Source organism: Leucoraja erinacea, chromosome 2 (genome assembly GCF_028641065.1).
Source record: "Leucoraja erinacea ecotype New England chromosome 2, Leri_hhj_1, whole genome shotgun sequence".
NCBI lineage: Eukaryota > Metazoa > Chordata > Chondrichthyes > Rajiformes > Rajidae > Leucoraja > Leucoraja erinaceus.
This window is the reverse complement of record NC_073378.1, coordinates 123,048,416-123,075,008: the sequence shown is the minus strand read 5'-3', so window position 1 is coordinate 123,075,008 and position 26,593 is coordinate 123,048,416. Positions and strand designations below refer to the sequence as shown.

Here is a 26,593-nt window from a genome sequence, read left to right as displayed (position 1 = left end):
ATGTGCTGGCTCTGGAGAGGGTCCAGAGGAGGTTTACAAGAATGATCCCAGGAATGAATAGGTTAGCATATGATGAGCGTTTGTCGCCACTGGGCCTGTACTCGCTGGAGTTTAGAAGTAATGAGGGGGAACCTCACTGAAACTTACCGAATAGTGAAAGTCCTGGATGTGGAGACGATGTTTCCACTAGCAGGAGAGTCTAGGACTAGAGGTCACAGCCTCAGAATGAAAGGGCGTCCCTTTAGGAAGGAGATGTGGAGGAATTTCTTTAGTCAGAGGGTGGTGAATCTGTAGAATTCCTTGCCGCAGAGGTCAGTGAAGGCCTTCAATGGATATTTTTAATCCAGAGATAGATAGATCTTTAATTAGTGCAGGTGTCGGGTTATGGGGAGAAGGCAGGAGAATGGGGTTTGGAGGGAGAGATAGATTGAATGGCAGAGTAGATTTGATGGGCCGAATGGCCATATTCTGCTCATATCACAAAAAAAACCCCACTGCTTCCTGGACGGTGGTGCAGCACCCGAGGTAGGTGGACTAACCCCCCCCCCCCCCCCCAACACACCCCACCCCTCCCCCACCTGCAGACACAGTCCACTCCCTCCCTTCTCCCTATCCCCCTCCCCTGTGGGAGAGGCTGGTATTGGGTCAGCCATGTGGTGGGGGCGTGGGGGGAGTGGAGACTGTGGAAGATTGTTCCCGATGTTGGAGGAAGATTGTTCCCGATGTTGGGGAAGTCCAGGACAAGGGGTCACAGTTTAAGGATAAGGGGGAAATCCTTTAGGACCGAGATGAGAAAAACATTTTTTTCCCACACAGAGAGTGGTGAATCTGTGGAATTCTCTGCCACAGAAGGTAGTTGAGGCCACACAGTTCATTGGCTATATTTAAGAGGGAGTTAGATGTGGCCTTTGTGGCTAAAAGGATCAGGGGGTATGGAGAGAAGGCAGGGATGGGATACTGAGTTGGATGGTCAGCCATGATCATATTGAATGGCGGTGCAGGCTCGAAGGGGTGAATGGCCTACTCCTGCACCTATTGTCTATGTTTCTATGAGACAGCGCTCAGACAGGTCCCAGATGGTGTCTCCCTGCGGCGTCTGGGGTTCATGGTGGGATGAGGAACTGGGAGGTGTCTACCCGTGTCTTCCCCGTCCCTGTGTCCCTGGCGGCCGGCAGTGCCGGTGGAGTGTGCCGTGTCTAGCCGTGTCTCTCTGTGTCTCCCCAGCGTCTGGCGGTGCCGGAGGACTGGCCGTACCGGGAGGCTCGTCGCCTCTTCCTGCAGCCGGCGGTGACTGACCCGGGGGGGGTGACGCTGGAGTGGGGGGCTCCTGACGAGGAGGGGCTGGTGCAGCTGCTGGTGCACGAGAAGCACGCCAAGTACGTCAACCCCGAACCCCCTCACACACGTTCCTCACCCCCCCCCCCCCCCCGTCACATCCCCCCTCCCCCCCCCCCACTCAGGCCTCCCTCACCCCCCCCACCCCGTCACACCCCCCCTCCCCACGCTCACACCTCCCTCACCCCCCCCACCCCATCTCACACCCACTCACACCTCCCTCACCCCTCACCCCCCCACCCTGTCTCACCCCCCACTCACCTCCCTCACCCCCCCACCCCGTCACACCCCCACTCACACCTTCCTCCCTCACCCCCCCACCCCGTCTCACCCTCACTCACACCCTCCCTCACCCCCCCACCCCGTCTCACCCTCACTCACACCTCCCTCACCCCCCCACCCCGTCTCACCCTCACTCACACACCTCCCTCACCCCCCCACCCCGTCTCACCCCCACTCACACCTCCCTCACCCCCCACCCCGTCTCACCCCCCACTCACACCTCCCTCACCCCCCCACCCCGTCTCACCCCCACTCACACCTCCCTCACCCCCCCCCACCCCGTCACACCCCCCACTCACACTTCCCTCACCCCCCCCACCCCAGTCACACCCCCACTCACACTTCCCTCACCCCCCACCCCGTCACACCCCCACATCACACTTCCCTCACCCCCCCCACCCCGTCACACCTCCACTCACACCTCCCTCACCCCCCACCCAATCTCGCCCCCCCACCCCCATCTCACCCTCACTCACACCTCCCTCAACTTCCACCCCTGTCTCACCCCCCCACCCCCATCCCCGTCTCACCCCCCTTGTGACCCCCACCGTCTCAACCCCCCCATTCCTTTTTCCCCCCTAATCCCCCTGGTCACCTCCCCCATCTCAACCCCCCCCTCGTCCCCCACCGTCCCCCCGTATCCCCCTCACCATTGCTCTCCCCCCCCCCGTGGCCCATCTCTCCCCCCGGTTCTGCCCGCTGCCCCGGTCTGTCGTCCCCCTCCCCCCACGGTGCGGTGTGTTGCAGGGAGCGGCGGGTGCGGAGCCGTATCCAGCGTCTGCGCGAGTCGCTGCGGGAGGTGGAGCGTCGCAGCCGCATGTTCACGGCCGAGCGGCAGCAGCGGCTCGACGACTTCTACAGCCCGCGTGGGGGCGCTGCGGTACCGCCGCCAGGTACGGGGGTACGGTGGGGGGCAGCTTGGGGCGGGGGGTCCTGTTGTACCGTACTTGGGGGGGTAATGACTGGGGAGGGGACTGGTGAGACGTGGTATTGGCGACCAGAGGGGTGGGGTGGGGGGGTGGGGGTGGGGAGATGAATGGGGATGGGGTGCTTCCAGTACTGCCACCAGGTAGGGGTGTGGGGCACTGTGTGAGGGCCATGGGGGGGGAGAGGGGGTGTGACCACGTGGGTTTTCTCCGGGTGCTCCGGTTTCCTCCCACACCCCAAAGGCAGAGAGGTTTGTCGGTTAATTGGCTTCTGTAAATTGTTCCTAGTGGGTTCTGGGGAGTTGATGGTAATGTGAGAGAACGGAGTACAGGGTGCACTTACTGTACTCATTCTCCCCACTCTCTCTCCATCCCTCCCTCCCTCCCTCCACCCTCATCTGTCCCCACCACTCTCCCTCCCTCTTCTCTCTCCATCTCCCCCCCCTCAGGGAGACGAGCCTCACTTCAAGCTGCCGAAGACGAGACGGAGGATTGCTCGCCGCAACCTCTCCCACCCTCCGCCGCCCGCCGCCCCCCCCCCCTCACGCACCTGCCCCCCAGCCCTCCGCCGCCTGCCGGGGCCAGAGAACCCTGCCCATCCCAGAGACACAACCCACCACCCCCACCCCCCCCCCCGCCCTCCTCCACCCCCCCTCACCCCCCGCACCTCTCCCCCCATCCCCCCTCCACCGCCCTGTCTGCCGGCCAGAGAACCTTCCGGAAACTCTGCCACTGGCTAACTCATTCGATGCAGACAACACCCCCCCCCCCCCCCCCCCCCCCCCCAAGCCCCAGATTACTGCTTCAAGAGATCACTCCGGCCCTGACCTTGACCGGTGGTCAGTCCGTGCCCCTCATCTGTGGTCAGGCCAAATGGCTAGAGTTCCCCTTTAGCAAATCATGTGTGTGAAATGACCACCATATGTGTGAAATGGCCACAATGTCTGTGAATTGCAACAATGTCTTTGAAATGGCCAACATGGGGCCACCATGTGTGTTAAATGGTCATCGTATATGTGTGAAATGGCCACCATGTCAGTGAACTGGCCAGCATGTGTGCAAAATGGTCACCATGTGTGTAAAATGGCCATCATGTCTTTGAAATGGCCACCATGTTGAACTGGCCTCCATATGTTTAAAATGTCTGTCCTGTGTGTGAAACGGCCACCATGTCTTTGAACTGGCCACCATGTGTGTGAAATGGCCATCATGTCTTTGAACTGGCCACCATGTGTGTGAAATGGCCACCATGTGTGTGAAATGGCCACCATGTGTGTGAAATGGCCACCATGTGTGTGAAACGGCCACCATGCCTTTGAAATGGCCACCATGTTGGTGTAATGGTGGCCTTGTCCATAGTTGCCTCTGGGTGATATTATGGATTTGTAATTGTTTTATAATTGTCACGTGTACTGATATACAGTGGTAAACTTTGTTTTGTGTGCTGTCCATTCACACTATACTATATATAAATATAGTGTTAGCGCTACAGAGAATGTGCAGATTAAAAAAAAGTGCAAAGTCCACAATGATGTGGGTTGGAAGATCGGAACTACACCCGAGCGCTTAGGGCGGGACCATTCCGTAGCCTGATAACAACAGGGAAGAAGCTGTTCCTGAATCTGGTGGTACATGCTTTCACGTCTCCATATATTCTGCCTGACGGGAGGGGAGAAGAGGGAAAGACCAGACGGCTGGCGGGCCAGTGAACATACCCGTTATATGCCCCCCCCCCCTCCTCCCCTCTCCAATGTACAGGTATCCAATGTGTCCTGTAGACCGTGAACATATCTGTAATTGTGACTTGTGATGTGTTGATAAATCAGCATTAAAACTGTTGAAACAAGCAATGGCTGTTGCCAGAAGCCTCGCCCTTTCTCCAGTGGGGAGAAGGCTGAGGTGTAATCCGATCGTGCAACATCCACACGCCTGACCTCACCGACATGCCTCGGGCCCTGGCACGGCGCGTAGAACATGGAACTGTACCGCACTGGACAGGCCCTTCGGCGTACAATCTCCATGCCAAGCATATCAAGTTGTCAAGTTAAACTAATCTCTTCTGCCTGCACGAGATCCATATCCCTCCATTCCCTGCATACCCATGTTCCTGTCCAGAAGCCTCTTAAACACGATATCTGCCTCCACCACCACCCCTGGCAGCCCATTCCAGTCACTCGCCACTATGTCTGTGTAATTAAACCCTGCCCCGCACATCTCCCATAAACTCTCCCCCTCTCACCTTAAAGCTCTGTCTTCTTCTCTGACATTTCCACCTTGGGAAAAGGTTCTGACTCTCTACCCTCTCTACATATCCCTCATAATGTTATATACTTCTATCAGGTCTCCCCCTCAACTTCTGCTCCAGACAAATCAGCCCAGGTCTGTACACCCTCCCCCTGGTTTTTTGTCGTTGTGCTTTGGGGTTTTTTTTTGTGGTGGGGGTGGGGGGGGGGGGGGGGGGGGGGGGGGGGGGGGGGGGGAGGGAGGGTTTAACCAAAAATAATTTAAATCAATTATTTACAAAACGATGTGTTTACATACAAAACAATGCAGACAAACCCACCACAATACAAGCAAAAGAGATATTCTCCAATTACTATTTCCCCATCCTTACTGAGGAGGGATGGAGAGGGTGAGGAGGGATGGAGAGGGTGGGGGGAGAATGGGAGGGAGAGGGTGGGGGGATGAGGGAGAGGGTGGGGGGATGGGAGGGAGAGGGTGGGGGGGGATGGGAGAAGGGGAACGAGGGGATGGGAGAAGGGGTGCACTAGAAGTGATGGAAGTGTGGGGGGTCACCAACTGTGATTGGACAGGGGAAGGTGGGACATTCAGTTCTGACCCTTCCTCCCAGCAGGGTCAGGGAGGACAGTGCAGTCATTCGGCCAGAGATGGGGGGAGAGCGTGAAGATGACCAGCTCTGGGCTGTGTGAGCGGGGAGAGAAGAACGGGATAGCAGGACTTCCCTGGTCTGAAGGGCCTGTGAGACCCCCAGGGCGGTGGGCTACGTGTGGAATATGGGTGTCTGATCTCCCCATCCCCGTGTGTGTAATCACTGGATCCCCACTCTGTTACTGAACGCGGGGGGAGAGGCAGGCAGCCGGTGAATCAGACACCGCCCAACCCTAGGTTCAGCCACGGCTGGGAGGTTGTGGGAGCGGGGAGGCCAGGGGGCAATTGTAGGACACTCGGCAGGGGAATGGAGACCAGTCAGTAGTGGTAGTGCACGTCGGCACAAATGGCGGGTAGGAGAAGGGCCAAGGGGCAGTGGGGGAGAATACTGTGCTGGGCAGCAGGTTAGACAGCAGGACCTCCCGGGTAGTAATCTCCACTCTGCTGCCACACACATTATTTGTCTTCATTATATGTTACATGTCAACACTGTGTTTACAGACCTGTCAAGCTTCTGCAAGTAAGAGTTTTGTTGTTCTGTGGTCGGGTACAGATGGCAATTACATATTCCCACCTCGTGCTGGTGAGGACAGGAATAGGAGGGCAGGGCAGATGTATACGTGGATCAGGAGTTGGTGCAGGGGGGCAGGGGTTCAGTTTTCTGGACCCTCAGTTGGAAGTTTGGAGAATTGCAGGAGTGGAGACAATTGCGAGTTGTGATGTCCTAACCGTATAGAAATTACCAAAGAGGTGTTTGGCAACAGAGGTTCCCCTCTTTGACTATAGATGAGGCTCTCACCAGCGTCTACTCAATGTCCCGTGGCTCCGCTCTCACTCCCCATCCCCCCCCACTCGTAACAAGGACAGAGTCCCCCTTGTCCTCACCTTCCTCCCCACCAGCCGTCACATACAACAGATAATCCTCCGACATTTTCACCACCTCCAACGGGATCCCACCACTTGCCACATCTTCCCATCTCCTCCCCTTTCTGCTTTCCGCAGAGACCACTCCCTCCTGGTCAATTCATCCCTTCCCACCCAAACCACCCCCTCCCCTGGTACTTTCCCTTGCAACCGCAGGAAATGCTACACTTGTCACTTTACCTCCCCCCTTGACCCCATCCAAGGACCCAAACAGTCTTTCCAGGTGAGGTAGAGGTTCACCTGCACCTCCTCCAACCTCATTTATTGCATCCGCTGCTCTCGCTGTCAGCTGCTCTACATTGGTGAGACCAAGCGTAGGCTTGGCGATCGCTTCGCCCAACACCTCTTCACACTTCGCACTAACCAACCTGATCTCCCGGTGTCCCAGCACTTCAACTCCCCCTCCCATTCCAAATCCGACCTTTCTGTCCTGTGCGTCCTCCATGGCCAGAGTGAGTACCACCGCAAATTGGAGGAGCAGCACCTCATATTTCGCTTGGGCAGTTTACACCCCAGCAGTATGAACATTGACCTCCAATTTCAGGTAGTCCTTGCTTTCTCCCTCCTTCCCCTCCCCTTCCCAGCTCTCCCACAGCCCACTGTCTCCGCCTCTTCCTTTCTTCTTCCCCCCCCCCCACCTCCACATCAGTCTGAAGAAGGGTCTCGACCCGAAAAGTCACCTATTTCCTTTGCTCCATAGATGCTGCCTCACCTGCTGAGTTTCTCCAGCATTTTTGTCTACCTTTGATTTTTCCAGAATCTGCAGTTCTTTCTTAAACAAAGAGGTGTTGTTGGTAAGTATAAAGCACATGAAGGTAAATAAATTCCCAGGGCCTGACCAAGAGCTTCCCCGGACCTTGTGGGAAGCCAGCGACAAAATTGTGGATAGACACCAAATTGCTGGAGTAACTCAGCGGGTCAGACAGCATCCCTGGAGAGAATAGGTGACGTTTCGGGTTGAGATCCTTCTTCAGGCTACTTTGAATAAATTGTGTGAGTCCCTTGCAGAGAGGGGCGGCGCAGTGGCGCAGCAGTAGAGTTGCTGCCTTGCAGCGCCGGAGACCTGGGTTTGACCCTGACCACTGATGCTGTCTGTAGGGAGTTTGTACATTCTCTCCGTGACCGCGTGTGTTTCCTCCCACATTACACAGACGTGCAGGTTTGTAGGTTAATTGGCTTCTGTAAATGACCCCCAAGTGTGTCAGACAGAACTAGGTTATCACTGATCAGTGCGGACTTGGTGGGCTGAAGGACCTGTTTCCGCTCTGTATACCTGAACTAAACTACGTCATCTTTAGCCACAGGTAAAGTCACAGAAGGTAGCTAATGTTGTACAAGGGGCAGCAAGGATAAACCAAGGAGCTACAGGCTGGTGAGCCTGGCGTCAGTGGTCACAGAGTCTTCCAGCACGAAAACAGACCCTTCAGACCAACTTGTCCAAGTCCACCAAGATGCCCCCTGCCCCATCTATGCTAGTCCCATTTGCCCACATGTGGTCCATATCCCTCTCATCTTGTCTATCCCAGTAGCCTGTCCAAGTCTCGTAGTCAAAATGTGTAGGAAGGAATTGCAGATGCTGGCTTGCACCAAAGATAGACATAAAATGCTGGAGTAACTCAGTGGGTCAGGCAGCATCTCTGGAAAGAAGGAACAGGCAATGTTTCGGGTCGAAACACTTCTTCAGACTGGTGGGTGCCTTCTCCAGACTAATCATAATCATACTTTATTAGCCAAGTATACGAGGAATTTGATTTGCCATACAGTCATACCAATGAAAAACTAAAACACACAAACTAATTTTAACATAAACATCCGCCACAGTGACCCCTCCACATTGCTCACTGTTCGTTCACTCGTGTGTTAACGACGTGTAGCTCGCTGTCAGCTTCCGTCGTCGTCCAACATGTTGACAGAATTGGTGGCCCGATGCGTCACGGAGTGAGTCACGTCGTTGTTTCCGGGGATCGCCACGAGAGGCTTCTTTCATGATCCCCTTCCTCACTGTGATGGAAGGCTAAAGAAAAGTTGAATCTCTTCCCCTCTTTATTCTCCCGCTGTCGGGGGCCTCGAGCCTTCTGTTGACCAGTCAATCTCGGCTCCCATAGCCGGCGGTCGGGCCCTCTGCGTTGGAAAGATCGAGCTCCTGCATCGGGGTGAATCTCAGCTCCTCCGCGCTGGAAGAGTCTGACCCCAGATCGGTGCTGGTAGAAACCTTCTGTCCCAATATTGGTCTCTACCCGAGACTGCGAGCTCCTCACTGGTGAAATCCGCAGACCGTGGTTGGAGCGTCGATCCCGGGCAAGATATCGGCTCCAATGGTAAGTCCACGTCCCCGCGGTGGGGCTCAAAGACAGTCTCGAGCAAGGCCGCCAGCTCCACGATGTTAGGCCGCAGAGCGACCGGAGATACGATCCGGAAAACAATCGCATCTCTGGCAAAGTGAGAGATTGAAAAAGGTTTCCCCAAACCCCCTCCCCACTTAAACCAAACCAGAGAACATTAACACAAACTTTTAAAACACACTAAAAATAACAAAAAAGACAAGGAGACAGACAGACTGTTGGCGAGGCTGCCATCGCTGATGGCCAGCCTGACGCTGACAGCCTCTGAGTCTGAAGAAGGGTGTCGACCTGAAACGTCGCCTATTCCTTCTCTCCAGAGATGCTGCCTTACCCGCTGAGTTACTCCAGCATTTTGTTTCTACCTTTCAAGTCTTGCAGCATTGGGAAAATAGTTGTCGGGTATTCTGAGGAGCAGGACGTACCGTTTCGAAAGGCACGGACTGATTGTGTTAGTAGCATAGCTTTGTGTCTGGGAGGCTGCATCTCAGCAAATCAAGGCTTTTCAAAGAGGCCACCAAGATGGAGGTGTCGTAGGACAGCCAGGGTAGGGGGGATGAGTGCTCTATTGGAACTTGTCTAGCAAGGCCTTTGCAAAAAACGGTCCTGCCTCGGTTGGCTAGTATGATCAATCCCCGCTCTCCATGGAAAGTTAGATTCATTATTGGCGATCCATGGGACGAGTTGACACAATGTGATGTAGAACTAAGTCAGGTGATCATGTAGACGGTTAGGCCAGCTCCGGCCATCGTAATCTACACCGCGCATTCATGATCGTGGACCGACTAGATCCTCTCTCTCCTCTAACCTCCATTCTCTCTTGCACCTCTTTCCCATAACCTCTGACCACAAGTTAATATCACGGTATCTTTGTCAATCTTCACGCTTAAAAACCTTTCACTGACTTTCACTCCGCACCCACCGCTGCCTTTTGTGGTCCCATGGAATCTCCCTGATTCACCTCACCTCTGACTCTGAACTTTTCTCTTCTCCTCTCATCTTCCCTTTTCAGAATGCCCTTTAATTCTTTACGGCTTTGCGAACCTCCTTCCCACTATTCACCTCCTTTTCCCGCTTAGATACTCCTCCTCCACATTCCTCAGATCATAGTCACAGAATTCTACGTGTGGGGCCAACTGGCTCCTTCGGCCCAAACTCACACCTCCACCTTGCCCAGTCCTCACTTCCATCCTTTCCCAGCTCAACCTTGTTTTCTTTGTTCCCAACTTGCCTGCGCTCGATGGCATATCGTTTGTCCTTCTTCGTCTGTTTTGTCTTTCCATCTCTCCCTCTTTTCCTTTTTCTCTTACTCCCCCTCCTTACTTTCTCTGGTCCTTCACTGGTCTTCTTTCTTTCTTGGTGGTGGTCGGCAGTTACTTTTTCGTCCTTCTCCTCAGTCTCCGTCTCCTGCTTTTTTTCTTCCTTTTATATTCTGTCCCCCTTCACCCCTTCTTCTATTGGAGGGCATGCTTTCAGTCGCTTCTATCTTCTTTTCGCTGAGTTCCTTACTTTCTTTTCCAGACCTGGGGGAGCTCTATCCAATCTTACTGTGCCATCTCTAGGGGTTCGAGCTTTTCTTTTTGTTTTTTTTCTTTCTTCTATTCTTTTCTCACTCCCTTGCCCCGCCCCTTTTTCTTCAACTTTTCCTTTCTCCCTTTTCATCCCCCTCTTCGCTCATACTCTCTAGTCGGGGCGCTGATCCCTCTTCCTGGGCTCTTATCCCCTTTGACTTTTTTCTGTTTATTTTTTCGCCCTCTTCCACACGGCTTGCTCCCTCTCTCCTCCTTCTCTCTTATTGTTTGTGGCCTTTCCGACCGCTCCCCTATTTTTTTCTCCTTTTTTCCTCTCTTTCCTCCCTCCCGGGTGGCTTTTCTCTCGTCAGCTTACGACCCTGATTAAGTTTTCTCGTTTATTTTGGCTCCCTTTCCCTTCTCTTCTCCTGTTTGTCCTCCCTCTTTTTTCTCTTCTTCCTGTGAAAACTTCATTCACCCTTCCTCCTTACTCAGCTCGACTCCTGGCTTCTTCAGATTCTGGTTGATTTCCGGACTTCCGCTTTGTTTCTATTTTCTTGTTGTCTCCTCTTTTTTTCACCTTTTTTCCTTCATTTCCCTATCTTGTTCCTCTCTCTTTTGCTATTTGCGACGGGGGTGCTCCCAGTCCTGTCACTTTCCATCCTCTTTTGGGCTCTCTCCTGAAGGTCTCGGACACCAGACTTCTTTCTGTACTTTTCTCCTCCTTCCACTCTTTTTATGTTTATTTTTTCCGACACGAGCTTCTCGCTTGTCACTTCCTTCCTCCGCTATTGTTGTCTTCTGTTCTCCCTTGTGATTTGCTATTCTCTTCCTCTATATTCTTTTTTTTCCCTTTGACCTGTCCTGTTACAGCTCCTTTCATTTTCTCTTCTTTCTTATTCTCTTCTCTGTTTGTGGTGTTCCTTCTCTCTCCTTTCTTTCCTCTCTCTCTCACTCTTCCACTCTATCTCTAGTTTCCCCTGATTTCCTTCACTTCCTCTTCTTAGTTTCTTTCTTCCTCTTACCTTCTTTTTCTTTTCTTCAATCCGCTTCTTTTAATCTTTCTCCCTTCCTATTCTTACTTTTCATATTCTCCTCTCCTTCTCATCCTTAAAGGCTTGTCCTTTCCTTTTTTCATCCTTTTCCTCTCCTCTTCTTTATCTTTTCTTTCTTTTCCTCTTTATTTCTTGGTCATTTTTCTTTTCTCTACTCCCCATCTTCTTCTTTTTTCTTTTCTGCTGTTTTTTTTTGTTCCTTTTCCCTCTTCTCTGCTATCTATCTTCTTTTTGGCTACCTCTCCTTGTTTTTTTTTTGGGTTTTTTGTTGGCTTTTTTTCTCTATGGTCTCTTTGGGGTCTTTTTGGGGGGGGAGTCCCCTTCTCCTTATTATCTTCCTTCTCCTTATGTTTTTTCTTCTCCTCCCCTTTTCGAGGTATTCCTCTTTCTCCTCTCTGGATTTAGTGGAGTTCTTGTCCCTTCTCTGGATCTTCTTCTCCTTTTCTTCCCTGTTGTCTGGGATCTTCCTTCCTCGGGAGTTAGCTCTTCGCATGAGATCGTTCTCCTGTGTTGAGTCTGTTTTCTCCATCTTCCCTTTCGCCTCACTCAGTCCTTCGCCGTCGAGTTTCTTTCTCCTCCTCTTTCTTTTCTTCATCTCTGTCTTTTATTCTTTTCTCCTTATTTTTTTTTTCGGCCTTCACTCTGTTTCTTTCTTTTTCTTCTCTCCTTTTCTTTGTTTCCTCTTTCTCCTCCCTTTCTTCTTTTCTCTTTCTCTCTCTATCCGCTCTCTTTTTTTCACTTCTTCCTCTCCAAGGCCTCTTTCTTCCTTTTCTCTTCTTCCTTTTTCTCTCTTCTTTCTTTCTTTTCTCTCTTCTTACTCGTTCACTCATTTTTCTTTCTTCTTTTCCTCCTTCTCTTTCTCCTCTTGTCCTCCTTTTTCTTTCCTTCCCCTCATCTTTTCTTCTCTTTTGGGAGTCTTTTTTTATTCTAGGAGTGGTTTTTGCTTTGGGTTCTTTGGGTCTTCAGGGCTTGTCTTCATCCTCTTTCTTTCTGTCCTATCTTTCTGGTTTCTTTAAATTCTCCTCTGCATATCCTCGTTATTCTTTTTAACTCCCTGTCTTTCCTCCCACTTTTTTTTCGGCACTCTGACTTTTTTTCTCATTTTTTTTGATTTCTCATTTTTTTTTATTCCTCTCTTTCTTTCTTCCCTTTCCTACTGGAGATTTTGGCACTTTTTCTTTTCCTTTCCTCTATCTCCTTTTTTTCTTTTCTCCTTTTTTTTTTTATCTCCTCTCTTCTCTCCTTCCTTCCTCTTTCTCTCGATTTTCGGTGCTCTTTTTTCTGTCCTTTCTCTTCTTCTTCTCTCTTGACCTTTTGGGTTTTCTTCCTCCTATTCTCAGTTCTTGCTGCTCTCCAGCTGTATCTTCAGATTCCTAGCTTGATTTTCCTTCTTTCAAAATTTGCTCCTTCTTTTCTCTTTCGGGGTCTTCTGCCGGGAGTCCTTACTGCCCTCGGTCTCTACGAAGGATTCTCCTTTTGGCTCTGTCTCTCTAAACTAAAAGACTTTTTTTTTCCTCCTGGATCTGCAGGCCCTTTTTCTTCATTGCTCTTTTAGGCGTTCTCTCCCTCTGGTGACCTCAACTTTCTCAATCTTCTTCTCTTCCTAGGAGTCCTGGCTTTTTTCTTTATCTTTTTATTCTTTTTTTTCTTCTCCCTTTTTTTGACATGGCAGATCTTTTTCCAATCTTTCTTTCCATTTTTTGCCTTTTCCATCATTTTCTTCTTTTGTTCTTCTTCTTTTTTCTCTTTTTTTCATTCTTCCTTTTTCTTCGGTCTCCACTTTTCTCTTCCCTTCTTTCCTTTCTTTCCTTTTCCCAACTCTATCTGCTTTTTTTTTTTATTCTTCCTTTTCTTCTTTTTCCGTCTGAAAACTTCCTCTCTTTTCTTTCTTAAACTCGCTTTCTTTTACCTTTTTTCCTATTCATCTTCCGAGCATCTCTATGTTTCCTGCGCTCTTTCAATTCCTTAATATTTTTTTCTTTTCAATCTTTTTAAACTCTTCTTCCATTATCTTCCCTTTTTTTTTAAAGCCCAGTCCTTCCTCCATTTATCTCTCGATCTTCTCCCTTTTTTTCTTCTTTCTTCTTTTATCCTTGCCTCTCTCTCTTTCCTCTATCTCTCTATTATTTAATCTCCCGGTCTTTTTTTTCTTCCTTTTCTTTCTCTCCTTTCCTTTTGGTTCCAGAGGCGGAAGTCTCCTTTTATCTGATGGGCCGAGGCTCTCCTTCTCTCTGATCCTTTTCTCTTTCCTCTTTCTTCCTCCCTTCTGTCTCCTCATTTCTCTCTTCATCCTTCTGAGTCCCCCTCCTTTCTTTTTCCCTCCTTTTCTTTTTCTCCCCTTCTTTCCTCTCTTTTTCCTTCCTCTTTCTCCTTTCTTTTCCTTCTTTTTTCTTTTTCCACTCCTATCTCTTTTTCCTCCTCCTTTTCTTTCTTTTTCTTTCTCTTTCAACCTTGACCTCTTTCTCTCTCTCTTTTTTCCTCCCCTTTTCGTTCCTCTTTCTCCTTCCTTCTTCTTCTTGGACTTTCTTCCCCCTCCTTCCTATCGGCAATCTTTTCTTTTTTTTATCTCTTCTCTTTCTCCTCTTTCCTTCTTCTGGGGTGCTTCTTTCAGTCTCCTTCTTTCCCTTCCTCTGTCAGGGAGTGGGTGGGGTCATGGGTCGAAGAACAGAAGGAGAGGTGGGCGAGTGGGCGGAAGAGGGCGGAAGAGAGGTGTAGTGAGGAATAGAGAAGATGGAGGGGAGCGGTACGCAGTAGGCGTACTAAAAGTAGGTATAAGCACGGGAAGGGGGGGGGGGGAAGAGGAAAAAAGAGGGGGAAAGTAGAAGGGGAAGGGACAGGGTGAGGGAGAAAGAGCGGAGGCGCCAAAGATGTGGAGACACGGGGGGGGAGAGGGGGCCGGGGACCGAGAAGGAAGGAGGGGGTTCCGGCAGGGAAAAGGATCCTGAAGAGAGCGCGGAGTTTCTCCAGCATTTCGGTCTAGGGAAGACGCGAAGAGCAGAAGAGAAAGGGAAGAGAAGGAAAGGGAAAGAGGGAGAGAGGAGGGGAAGAACGGGGAGGGGGGAGAAGAGAGGAGGCGGAGAAGGGAGAAGGAGGAGAGGGGGAGGGAGGATCAGCAGGAAGGGGGAGGTCGGAGAGAGAGGAAAGAAAGAGGAGAGAGGGCGGGGGGGAGAGAGAGAGGGGGAAGGAAAGAGAGGGAGGGGGGGGAGAGAGAGGAGAAAAGAGAAGAGGGAGCGAGAGAAGAGAGAGAGAGAGGAGAGAGGAGAGATAGGGAGGGGGCAAGAGGAAGGGAGAGAGAGAAAGAGGAAGGGGGGAGACAGAAGGTGAGAGGAGAAGAAAGGGGAGAAGGAGGAGGGAAGAGAGGGAGAATCAGGGGAAGAGGAGAAGGGGAGACAGAGAGAGGGAGAAGAGGGAGAGGACAGGGGAGGGTGGAGGAGTGAGAGAGAGAGGAGAAGAGGGAGGAGGGAGAAAGGAGGAGAGGGAGGGAGAAGGACAGAGGGAGAAAAAGAAAGGAAGGGAAGAGAGAGTAGGAGAGAGGGAGAAAGAGAGGCCGAAACAGAGGGAGAGGCAAGGAGGGGGAGGAGGGAGAGGTTAAAGAAGGAAAGAGAGACAAGGACTGGGAGAGGGGAAGAGAGGGAAAGAGGGGGGAGGAAGGGAGAGGGGCAAGAAAGAGAACTGGGAAGGGGAAAGGGAAGGGAAAGAGAGGGGGAAGAGAGAGAAGAGAGGCGAGAGCTAGAAGACAGAGCGGGCAAGGAAAGAGGAGAGAAAGGAGGAGGAAAGAAAGAAGAGAAGAGAAAGAAAAAAGAGAGGAGAGGGAGAGGGGAGGAAGTGGAAAGAAGAAAGAAAAGGAGAGAAGGTAGGCCTAAAGAGAACAGGAGGGAAGAGAGGCAGGGAGAAAGATACGAGAGCGAGAAAGGAAGAGAGAGGGGAAGAGGGAGAGGAGGAGAGTAAGATAAAGCAAGGAGAGAAGGAGAAGGGAAAGGAGGAGGGGGAGGTGAGAGGGAGGAAGAGAGAGAAGAGAGGGAATGGCAGAGGACTCAGCGAGAAAGAGAAAGGAGAGAAGAGAAGAGAAGACAGGGAGAGGGGGAGAAGAGGGAATAGAAAATAGAGCAAGGGGAGCCAAGATGTTAGAGAGGGAGAGAAGATAAGGACGGAGGGGAGGAGAAGGAGAGAGGGGAAGAAGAGCGGGGAAGAAGGGGGGGAAGAGAGTGGGGGGGGGGAAGAGGCGCGAGGGGCGAGAAGCGGGGGGGGGAGCGAGAAAGAGGGGGGGAGAGAGAGGAAAGGGCAAGGAAAGTAGGAGGGGGACGAAGAGAAAAAAAGAGAGAAGAGATAGAGGCGTGGGAGGCAAGGGGGGCGGAGCGAGCGGCGGGGGGAGCGAGGGCGAGAGAATGAGGGGGTGGGAGGGGGTTGGGGGGAGAGAAAAGAGTGAGGGGGGGTGGGGGCGTCGGGAGAGAGCGGATGGGAGGGAGAGCGAGGAGACGGGAGAGAGCGAGGAGCGGAGGGGAGAAGGTGGGAGGAGCACGAGAGGGGGAGGGGGAAGCGAGCGGGGAGCTAGGAGCGAGGGGAGGAGGTTGAGAGCGTAGGGGGAGAGGGGGAAGGGGGGATGAGAGGGAGGGGCGGTGAGGGTGAGGATATCCGTACCAATGGTTCCACGTGCACTGTGCTGCGTTCAGCGCTTCCAACCGGGACAATGCCCTACGAGAAAACCAAGTCAGGGGAAGGGGCAACACCACAGTACGGGGGAGGGCAACAACACAGTCCAGCGGGAGGGCAAAAACACAGTCACGGGGAGGGACCATGAGCACCCGTGGAATGTAGGGCCTTGGGATGCTCGGGATAGTCTCTATTCCCGCAGAAACCAGGCCTTGCCTTCCCCTTTGCGCTTTCACTGAACAAGTGGAGGGGCGCTTGTGGACGAGGTGTTGAAGGCGATATTCGAGGAAGGAATCACAGAGTGGAATTGATGGAGTGAAGGGACGGCGGAGCCAACACGGACACAGACACAGAGCGGCGACATGGGATGGACACACGGAACTCTGGGAACAACAGGGCAACACACAAACACAGACACGAAGTGGAGACAAGTTTGTGTGTCGAAAGACTATACCTGCTTCACATTCATGAAAACAGGAGAGGGAACTGTCTGGATTCACCCTCTACCCCATAGTGGAATGGACTTGTTGTGGAACGATGTGTACAATGCTGACAACTTATATTCTGCCTCTCTGTTATGCCTCTATTGTCTCAACATTCACAACAGCTTTTGACTTGTTGTATTATGTCTAGTATTATCTGATCGGTCTTGGACAAGCGTGCAAAACAAAGATTTTCACTGATCTTGGTACACGTGACCAATAATAAAACCACACCCAAGCCTCCTAAAACGGCGTTGTGTGACAACACACACACACCTACACACCAAAACATACGTACACCACGCCCATACGCAACACACGCACACCACACACAAACACACACACACAAAACTACACACACACACACACCATACCACAAGCACGCAAAACATCACCACACAAACCCAATATAAAACACCACTACAGCATCAAACACACCCATCAACGCGCACAAACACAAAAAACAAGTCACACACGTATCCACACAACCATCCAGCACGCAACATACACACCACACACGCACAGCACCACCACACTCATGCGCAACACGCGCAAACACCACCACACACCACACACACACTGGTATGGAGGAAATACAGCCGCCCACACCCTGTCGATTTGGAGGGGTGTGTCACCCGGAACAAAAATATTTAAAATAAAGATTCTTGTTACCCTTTGTAACCTGTTCTATGGGAATTACTATGTGGATGGAGTGTAAAGGTTGACAAATATGGGAGAGGGCATAGTCCCATGGAGTGTGGCAAAACAGGCACGTCTGGGGGGGGAGGGGCCCCCGAGAGAGTGACAGGGGGGGAGGGAGTGTCAGCGGAGGACGGGGGGGAGTTGTAGAGCAAATGGATGGGTTGCGCACATCAGGAACCCCCGGGCCACATAGAGGTGGAGTAACTCAGCGGGTCAGCAGATCTCTGGGGACAAGGAGATGTTAGCCAGTGGTTACCCACGTTTTTTGGGGGTATTTCGGTTAAACCAGTATCTGCAGTTCCCCTATAGTGAAGATTGTCAGTGTATGAGTATTTCTGACTGCCGTTAGTAGTGGGCCAGGGCAGTCAGAACGTCCACGCCATCCTTGCCCCCCCCCCCTCCCCCCCCCCACCCCCCCCCCCCCCCCCCCCCCCCCCCCCCCCCCCCCCGCTATATGCACCATGGCCTACATCAGGACCATATCACTCTGAGCTTGCTCGTTTCAGGTGTACATGTTAAATCTCCCTACCTGCAGTGGGAGAACAGGAAGGCAGATTAGTATCTGAGTCAGATTAGAAACAAGGGGAGGAAGGCAACGAGACCTGGGTGCGTCCTTGCACATAGTCACTGAAAGTAAAAATGCAGATATAAAACAGACAGCTGAAGAAAGCTACATGGCATGTTGCCTCCTTGCAACCGAGATTTGGTATAAGCAGCAACGGAGGTTATTGCAGTTGTACAGGGTCCTAGTGAGCCACACCTGACGACAGTATTGTGCTGCAATTTGTTATCTCCTAATTGAGAAGGAATGATTTAGTATTGAGATGCAGCGTAGGTCAACCCAGATAATATTCCAAGGATGGCGGCGAATGATGATGAAAGAATAGGTCGCCTGGGCTTGTATCACTGGAACTTGCTTAGAAGGCATGAGAGGGGATCTTATAGAAAAATGTAAAATATTAAAGGAATGGACCGGCTAGATGCCAGGAAAAAAATGTTCCAGATGGTGGGGAGTCCGAACGGGTTTGCGTCAAGTTTAAGGACTAAAGGGTGGCAATTTAGGACCGACCTGTAGAGAAATAATCCAAGTGTACAAATTTTCTTTTGGCTAAATAGCCTCTAATATCCAGGTGGCAGTCGGTTAAAACCACCTCTGCACCCTCTCCAACTCTCCACATCAGTCCCTGATGGGTGGCGACCAGAACTGCATGCAATATGCCCACATAATATAGACTAATCAAGCCCTATAAAAGCTGCATTCATGCCATTCTGAATCTTATACTCAAATGCCATGACCGATGAAGCCACGGCATACCTGTTATGCCTGATAGACACGAAATCAGCTGCGAGTAACTCTCGCGGGACGAGAGCAGATTCTGGACAGAAAACGACTATGGGTGCCATTCTGGGTCGAGGACCCTTCTTCAGACCGACCAATGCTTAAAAGAATGTCTGAGGTGGGCAAGTGTGCTCATGGTAGGTTCAGGTGCGGTGAGGGGAAGACCTGAAACATCTGGACAAAACATCAACCATTCCTTCTACCAGAGATGCGGCCTGTCCCGCTGAGTTACTCCAGCATTTTGTTCCATCTTCCGGTTGAAACCAGCATCGGCAGTTCCTCCCAACATTCTTATGCCTTCTTCACCCTCTACTAGCAGATGTTACAAAACTACCTTCACGGCGCTGCAGTTCTAGCCATGGCGGAGTGTGCCGCGACTTGGCGCCTTGGAGGGGGGTGGGGGGGGGCGGTATTAAATGCCGTTTGTACTGGCGGAGAGGCGGACTTCCTCGGGAGGCTAGTGCTGATGGAAAACGATCGCCCGTACGGGTTATATATATTTTTTTAATTCGCTGGACATTATTTAATATCAGTTCCAAGGTTTCCATCGACGCGTTCCAAAAGCCAAGATGATTAACAAAAATGCCAATTTCCTTGGCCAATAATGTCATAAGCTGTCCAACGTGTCTATATTGTTGTGTTATTCTCTCTCTCATGATCATTAGTTTAAATAATATTCATAACAGTTGAAGTCAATGTATGTGCAAAAATCAATAATTTTGAGTTATATTTTGAGAGGACGCGTTTCGGATAATTTATGAGAAGTAAACAATTAAAGTCCTTCATCGGCATAAATTCATGACAGTGGCTTTTAAAATCATGTTATATGTGAATTCCTGGTGAAAGGGATAGTTTGTTTTTGGATACTAGGTTATTTTAAAAAACGTATCCTTTCATAAGAAATGGAATCTACAGGACTTGTTACATGGAAAGTAGTGGGCAGAAAGGCATGTCACGTGTTTTGACCCCGAGCAATTAAACTTTTAATTTTTACAATGCCAAAATTGAAAAGTTGAGTGAAAAACAAGGTGTGCAGAGTTTGCTAGTATTGGTTAACATCTGAGGAGTCATGAAGCGTACTGAGTTTGATATGCCAAAGGTACCAGCTGGCAACTAGATCGTCTACCACAAAGGACCTTGGCCTAGAAATTGTAATTTATTTACCTATTTGGGTTATGGATTTACAGTCTATTATAAACTAACTATTTAAAGTTCTGATCTTGATACTATTACTTTTTGTATTTCAAGGCAGTCTGGGTACAAGATCCTATAGGATCCTTTGGTCTGGGTGTTTTATTATTATTTCCGTCACAACACAGTCACTTTTTGTAATTAACACATTAGGTAATTAACTAATTCATATTGCTTTAATTTCAGGTCATCCAAGTAAGATTGCTTCATATTTTTTGCAGAATGCTTCAATCTATAATAACTGAAAATTTAATTCAGTTCTCTTAATTTTTAAGAAAGTTATGGGCTTTTGATTGTCCTCGATCACAGCTTTTGTGTTAACGTCAATGGAAAAATCAATAGGGAACAAGATGCTAATTTTCGAGTAATAAAATGGCCATAACGGTTTAATACCTGAAGATATGAACCTGACATTAGGTGTCAAATTAAACTTCTTTTAATGCTTTATCTGGTGGGATAAATTGCAGACTTGATTTTTTTAATCTCAAAATTTTGTAACATTATCTACTTGGGAAAAGTTGCCCCTTTCAGGGATTATTGTATTTGGTGCCCCAGGATCCTCTATAAATCTGCATCATGACCAAACCCGATCCTATAGGTATTTGATCATGACCTCCTCCTTGCCTCTGATACCCCTGTTAAGGAAGTTCCCAGGGGAGCAGTCAGCACTCCCCTCTCGCCCCTCACAATCCTTGACTTTTTATTTATTTTAATCCGCCGACAGAATATGTGCCTGGGCAATTAAAGGGGAGGTGCGGCCGGCTCGCCCCCGCCTTACCCGGCAAGACCGCGGTCTCTCTCCATGGCAACGGCTGCAACCGTCAATATTTTACCACTTTCCTTTTTTAAAAAGTGACAATAAAGGTTAATAGTTGCCCGTTGCGGAAGACGTTGATGGCGATCGGTCTGGGGAGCGAGAGAAATAAGAATATTAGACGGAGATGGCGAATGCTCGGCGGCGGGGGTCGGAAGTGGTGAACCGTCCGCCTGCCCGCGGAGCCGCGGCTCCGGGTGAGGTGAGAGGGGGGGGGGGGGGGTTGGGTGAAGGGAGAGGGAGAGGGAGACGGGTTATGTAGCTGGGGTACCCGTTGCCAGGAGTTCCAGTGGCGTGGTAAGAATGGCGGGCGGTTGCCACGGCAACGTGGCACGGCCCCGGTATAAGATGTCGGAGGTTGCCCAGCGGCAACCGTGCGCCTCTCCGGCAAAATGGTGGCGGTTTTCCCGGTAAGATGGCGGAGGTTGCCCGTAGGCAACGAGCGCCTCTCCGGCAAGATGGCGGGCGGTTGCCGGCAACAAGAGCGCCTCTCCGGCAAGATGGCGGCGGTTTGCCAACAAACGTGCGCGGTTCCCCGGCAAGATTGCGGCCCGTTACCCCGGCAAACGTGCGCCTCTCCGTTAAGATGGAGGCGGTTTTGCCCGGCAACGTGCGCGGCCCCGACTACCATGGCGGGCGGTTGCGCTGGCAACACGGGCGCGGCCCCCCGCTGGGTCCCATGCGCGCAGACTCACTCGGCGGTGGCCGGAGAGCGGGCGGAGTCACATGCGCTCGGATCGGTCTCCTCTCGTACTCTTCTATCCCGTCCGGGCCGCATGTCGCAGCCTCAGCGCCGCATCGTCCCGTGCGTGAGTACCGATCCGCAACCTGCACCGGCACCGCCCGCGCTGGGGATAGGGGGGCAGGCCGAGCGGCCCGGTGAGAGATATCACGGGGGCGTTGTGGGTGGGTCGGAAGGTTGGTGCCAGGCTCGGGGGCATGGTTCAGGGTTCAGGCCCCTACGATTCAGCGTTGCAGGGGGAAAGGGTCAGGGTTGGGGTCAAGAGTCAAGGTGTAAGGAGGAACTGCTAGGTGCTAGTTTTTACACCCAGACACAAAATGCTGGAGTAACTCAAGCAGGACAGGCAGCATCGGGGGGCTGAATAGAAGATCGGGGTCGAGTCCCTTCTTCACACTGGGTGTGGGAAAGGTAAAACGAGAGATATAGTCGGCTGATGGGCAGAGCATACCACTGGAACAATGATGAAAGGTATGCAAAAAAGTAATCGATCGTATAAATACGACAGCATAACGATGGCCTGTTTCCTTTAGCATCGTTTCTTTTTTGCTATCTTTCATTCATTGTTCTTTATCTCTCCACATCCATCGCCTATATCTCTCGTTTCCCTTTATCCCTAACCAGTCTGAAGAAGGGGTGTGGGGTTGTTGGGTCTCGATCTGAAATGTCCACCCCATATCCTTCTCTTCTGGAGATGCTGCCCATCCCACTGAGTTACTCCACCGCACTTGGTCCTCCATCTTCAGCAACAAGTATTGAGGGGGCAAGGGTTTAAAGTACAGGGATCAGGAGGGGTTAAGGGTCAAGGTGCCCCCCCCACGAGGTCAGGATGGGAGCCAAGGTTTAAGGTTTCGGAGCCCGCACTGATCAATGTTCAGGTTCAGTGGTGGGGGCAAGGATCAAGGTGCAGGCGTTGCGCCATAGGGGATCAAGTTGCGGGGTCAGGGTTGGCAGCGCTGGGTCAATGTTTCAGATGTCACACTTGGGGTCGGCATTGTCGAGGCCGAGGTCAAGACTGAGTCTTTGGAGCAAGGGGTCGGTTTGCGGCACGGTGCAGGGGATCACAGTTGAATGGGGATTGGAGTGCATGGCTTCGCAACAGGGAGTGGAGTCAGATTGTGGGTTGCAGGGGTCAAGAGGAGGTCAGAGTTGAGGGCAGGGGTTAGGGTGTAGGTGATGGTTGTTGAGCGGGGATGTTGGAGTTCTTGGCATCAGACCGGGGCAGGGGTTGTGCGGAAAAGTTGGGGGTGTCGAGGATGATGTTGAGTAGGGTCAAGGATGGTCTGCCGTGTTAATGTTGGGGTAAGCAGCTGTTGGGGACGAGCGGAGAATGGGTGCGGAGTTGGATTGGAACGATTGTGAACTGGTCGTCATGATGTGTACTGATTGTGCTTTAACAAATGTGCCTGACATGTGAACTGAGGCTGGAGTTGCTGCAAGCTTGACTGATGTGGAGGTGTGAATTGCTACTACTGGCTCCCCCACGGCCAGTGGAAAGGTTCTTGAGCTCTGGAATCCTCGGTCCTAAAATTCGGCTGTCCATTCAAACTCACTGTGGCCGGTAACATCCGCCTGTGAACACTGGTCAATCGCTGGGCTTCGTTTAGTTTAGAAGAAAAAAAAACGCCTGGAAACCGTGCTTGTAGCCCAGCCGTCTCCGTATGAAACCCCTCTAGGGACAATGTTACAAGCTATTTCAAGACCTTTAAAAATGACCAAGGCCCATTACGTTGTTGGACGTGTGGGAGGGATAGTAGCCAAAGATTCTTCGGGGAAAAATCAATGCTTCTCGGTAAACAGCAGCGGAGACGTACAAATGTCCGTACATACAAGCAACCCAGAGTTCGACGGGTGAACCTCGGGCCGCCCGGCGCTTGAGGAGCGTGATGGCGAAGGCGCAACTCTACCCTTAGTCAAGTATTTGATCGATACTACTGGTGTGTCGTCTGGACTCAAACATAACTCATATCGGATCAATAGTGCAGCCATGGAGTGCAGCAGAAGCTACGGGTATGGCCTGTGGGCACAGCTCGTCGGCAGAGTCTTGGCCAGCTGCGATTACCTGCCGACACCACCACCACACCCTCATTCACATGGGGGATAATCGGTTCATGCGTTGGATGGGGTGCTGCGACTTTGCCCTGCGACAGACAAAAGCCTTCTCAGCTGACCCGCCGGCTGAGGCTTTGTGTGCTGAGTCCAAGCCCAGGGGCCAAACTGTCAAGCATTAATCCAAGCCATGGCACTGCCTTGCTTGGTCCGGTCAACGGATTTAGCACCCCATCGGGACTTTTTTTTCCTTATTGGGGCGTAGACAACTGGGCTCAACTATTACCGCTTGGCTGTGACCTTTGTGTCCTGGTTGAAGGATCCAGATGTTGCTGCAGAGACCTTTTGTTCATATGTTTAAAGATGCTATTGCATGGAGAGTGTTGTATACGATGATGTTGCTGCGTGTAGAATGATAACGGACAGGTGAAGTTGTCTGTGCCTTAATGTGGCTGGCGTTTCGAGGACGGCATAGTTAACAACGGATCGGCTACCAGACCCGTGAATCATGAGGTTGTCTGTTCACACATTATTGTGGCGTCGCCGACCTCTAACAATGCTATATATCAACAGACCTCTGTCAGGCGCCTGATGACAGGAATCATATTTTGGACTCGCTTTCTGTTGGTAATGCTCAGACATTTTCTATATTTTGCATGTTTTGCTTTTAAGATGTGTCATGTGTGTTGTTATGGGGGGAACATCGGCATTAGGAAACGATTGTGCCTCAAAGATCATACAGCAGTCAAGCCAGCATCGGTCGACACCGACAGTCAACATTCTGTCCAAACCCGCACAGGCTGTAACACTAAGGATTTTGCACGTGCTTCAGCGCACGACACTGTGGTGACCTGTGCATGGATGGAGTCTATTAACCGTAGTGTGTGATCTACCTGTACTTCACTGGATCGCACAACCATTGTTCAGACAAGGTCTCTAGGAGTAAGAATTAGGCAGATTAGGCACCCATCAAAGTCCACTCCAACCATCGATCCACTGGTTTATCTCTTCCCTCCTAAATACACGTTTTCCTGCCTTCTCCCCTAACCCTTGACACCGGTTCTTAGATCAAGAATTTGTCTAGTCTCTTGCCTTAACGAGATCCACAAGCTGCCTCCGCAGCCCCTCTGTGGTAACTGAGTTATCTCAGGATTTAACTCTTTCTAAAACAGATTCGCACTTTAATTCTGAGGCGTCGACACGCATGGTCCTAGGGACTCACCACCAGAAGTGGAAACATACACTCTTCACTCTTTTCGCCTTTGCTTCTTTTTGACCTCCACGCTTCTGTAGCTTTTCATTATATCTGGTAAGTTTTCAATGAAGTACCCCCTCAACCTCACTAAAATTCCGGAGGACAGGAGTTGTCTCATAAAGCTCATTCATAATCGCGCTGGAGCACCACTCATTCCTGAAATTGATTATGGATGAAGACCCCTCCACACAGTAATGGCACCTCTCAACGAGCCAGCACATCCGTCACAATCCGACTGCTGATTTACATATATAAAAAAACACACTGACTCCCAAACTATTCTCGACTACACGTCTCTTCACCACGCTTCTGAAAAGGACTGCTAAGTCCCCTAATCCCAATTTCATCCACTCTATGCCTGCATCTTGCACCCACAAAACGAGGTACTTCCATACTAGGACATCAAGATGTCTCATTCTTTAGGGAACGGGGGATCCCATAATCCAATCATAGATGAGGCCTTCACTGTGCCTCCTGGCCCACCCAAAGCATGGCCTTGCTCCCCCTCCCGTCCTCAAGTATGCAACACAGACATCCCCCTAGTCCTTACATCTGCCCAATCAGCCGTTGCAATGCAACACACTAATCCGATATTCCGCCACCTCCACATACTGGATCCCACCACTACTGGCCCCCCCTTTTGCCATCTCCAACCCTTTCCGCCTTTCGTATACACTGTTGCCTCCGCAACTCCCAAGTTAACCCTCCCCTTCCTGCCCAGGTACCTTCCCTGCAACCGCAGAAGATGCAACACCTGTCACATATCCTCCTCCTTCGACCTCGAACGATACCCCGAAGTTGTTCAGGTGAGGCAGAGGTTCACTTGCACCTTCCTCCTCAACCTCATCTACTGTACCTGTCGTTCAAGATTGTTGACTCCTATATATCGGCGAAACTAAACATAGACTGGGCGATCGTTTCGTGGAGCACCTTCGCTCAGCCCGCCTGACCCTGCCTGATCTCCCGGTTTGCTGGAATACTTTAATTCAGCATTACATCTCTTTTTGTATTCCAGACACTCTTGATATAAATGCTAGCATTGAATTTGCCTTCCATTACTACTGATTCGACTTACAAATTAAACCTTTTGCGTCCCCTGTACCCAGCACTCCCAAAGTCCTTTTGCATAACTCCGATGTTTTGGATTCTCGTCCATTTATAAAATAACCTATGCCTGATTCTTATTACCCAAAACGCATGACTGCACACTTTGCTATACTGATAGTACAATCTGCCACTTCTCTGCCCACCAAGATCTTCTAACCTGTCCCAGTCCTTCTGCAGTGCCCTTGCTTCCTCTACACTGCCTGCCCGCCCCTCCACCTATCTTAGCATCAGTCTAACAAACTTGGCCACAAAGTCCTCATCCCCTTATGCAAATCATTAATATACAACATGAAGAGAAGCGGCCCCAGCACCGACCCTTGCCAAACTCCACTAGTCACTGGCTGCCAATCTGAAAGCACCTTTTATTGCAACTCTTTGCCTTTTCTGCCATTCAGCCAACCCGCATCCACACTAGTATCTTCTCTTCAATATCATGGGGCTCACTGAAGTAGCTCAGCGGTTTCAGGCGAGCTCTAGTGTAGGATCCAAGGCCAGTGTTTGTCCCTTGCACAATCAAAATGTACTTCACCCCCCCTGTGTCCTGCCCAATGTAAACCCCCCCCGGACTACTCCTACACAGGAAAAAACACTATGAGTAGCATGTACATCGACTTATTTATGGAAATCACTATACTACTGCCGCGCTTCCAGGAAACTGCATTCCATTGCTCTGTCCTGCGCATGGACAATGACAATTAACAGATGAATCTGAATCGTCACTCCGTCAAAATTGGCACCATGGTGAGCCGTTCTGAGACATCACATATGTGAGTAAGAGTGCAGGCAGGGTGCAGGAGATTCAAAGGTTACCTAGTGAAGGGTCCGGTATCCGACATGGAATCTGCCCATTCCATCTCACACATGCTGCCTGACACCACGGAGTTCGTCCAGCCACTGTGGATATGGTGGCCAAGTTAACACCAATCTTACGTGCCTGCAGGGTGTAAAGTAAAAACGTCCCACATATCTCCTGAACTGCCTTCCTCTCTGAACACAAAATGAAC

General features: G+C 50.9%; 2 protein-coding genes across 2 annotated transcripts in view; both read left to right on the top strand.

Annotated features, from left to right (window-relative positions):
• LOC129706055 (probable flap endonuclease 1 homolog) overlaps window positions 1-20,603 on the top strand; it is a 39,807-nt gene extending 19,204 nt beyond the window's left edge. The window contains 8 exon segments of the mRNA XM_055650020.1: window positions 1,225-1,376; window positions 2,365-2,479; window positions 2,481-2,510; window positions 2,993-3,123; window positions 5,934-5,952; window positions 18,427-18,571; window positions 19,812-19,820; window positions 20,479-20,603. Coding sequence (XP_055505995.1) covers window positions 1,225-1,376; window positions 2,365-2,479; window positions 2,481-2,510; window positions 2,993-3,123; window positions 5,934-5,952; window positions 18,427-18,571; window positions 19,812-19,820; window positions 20,479-20,603 — 726 coding nt within the window.
• Window positions 20,604-20,854: 251 nt separating this feature from the next.
• Window positions 20,855-26,593, top strand: part of LOC129706047 (tonsoku-like protein) — a 27,399-nt gene continuing 21,660 nt past the window's right edge. The window contains 1 exon segment of the mRNA XM_055650007.1: window positions 20,855-21,248. Within this exon segment, the coding sequence (XP_055505982.1) occupies window positions 20,855-21,248 (394 nt within the window).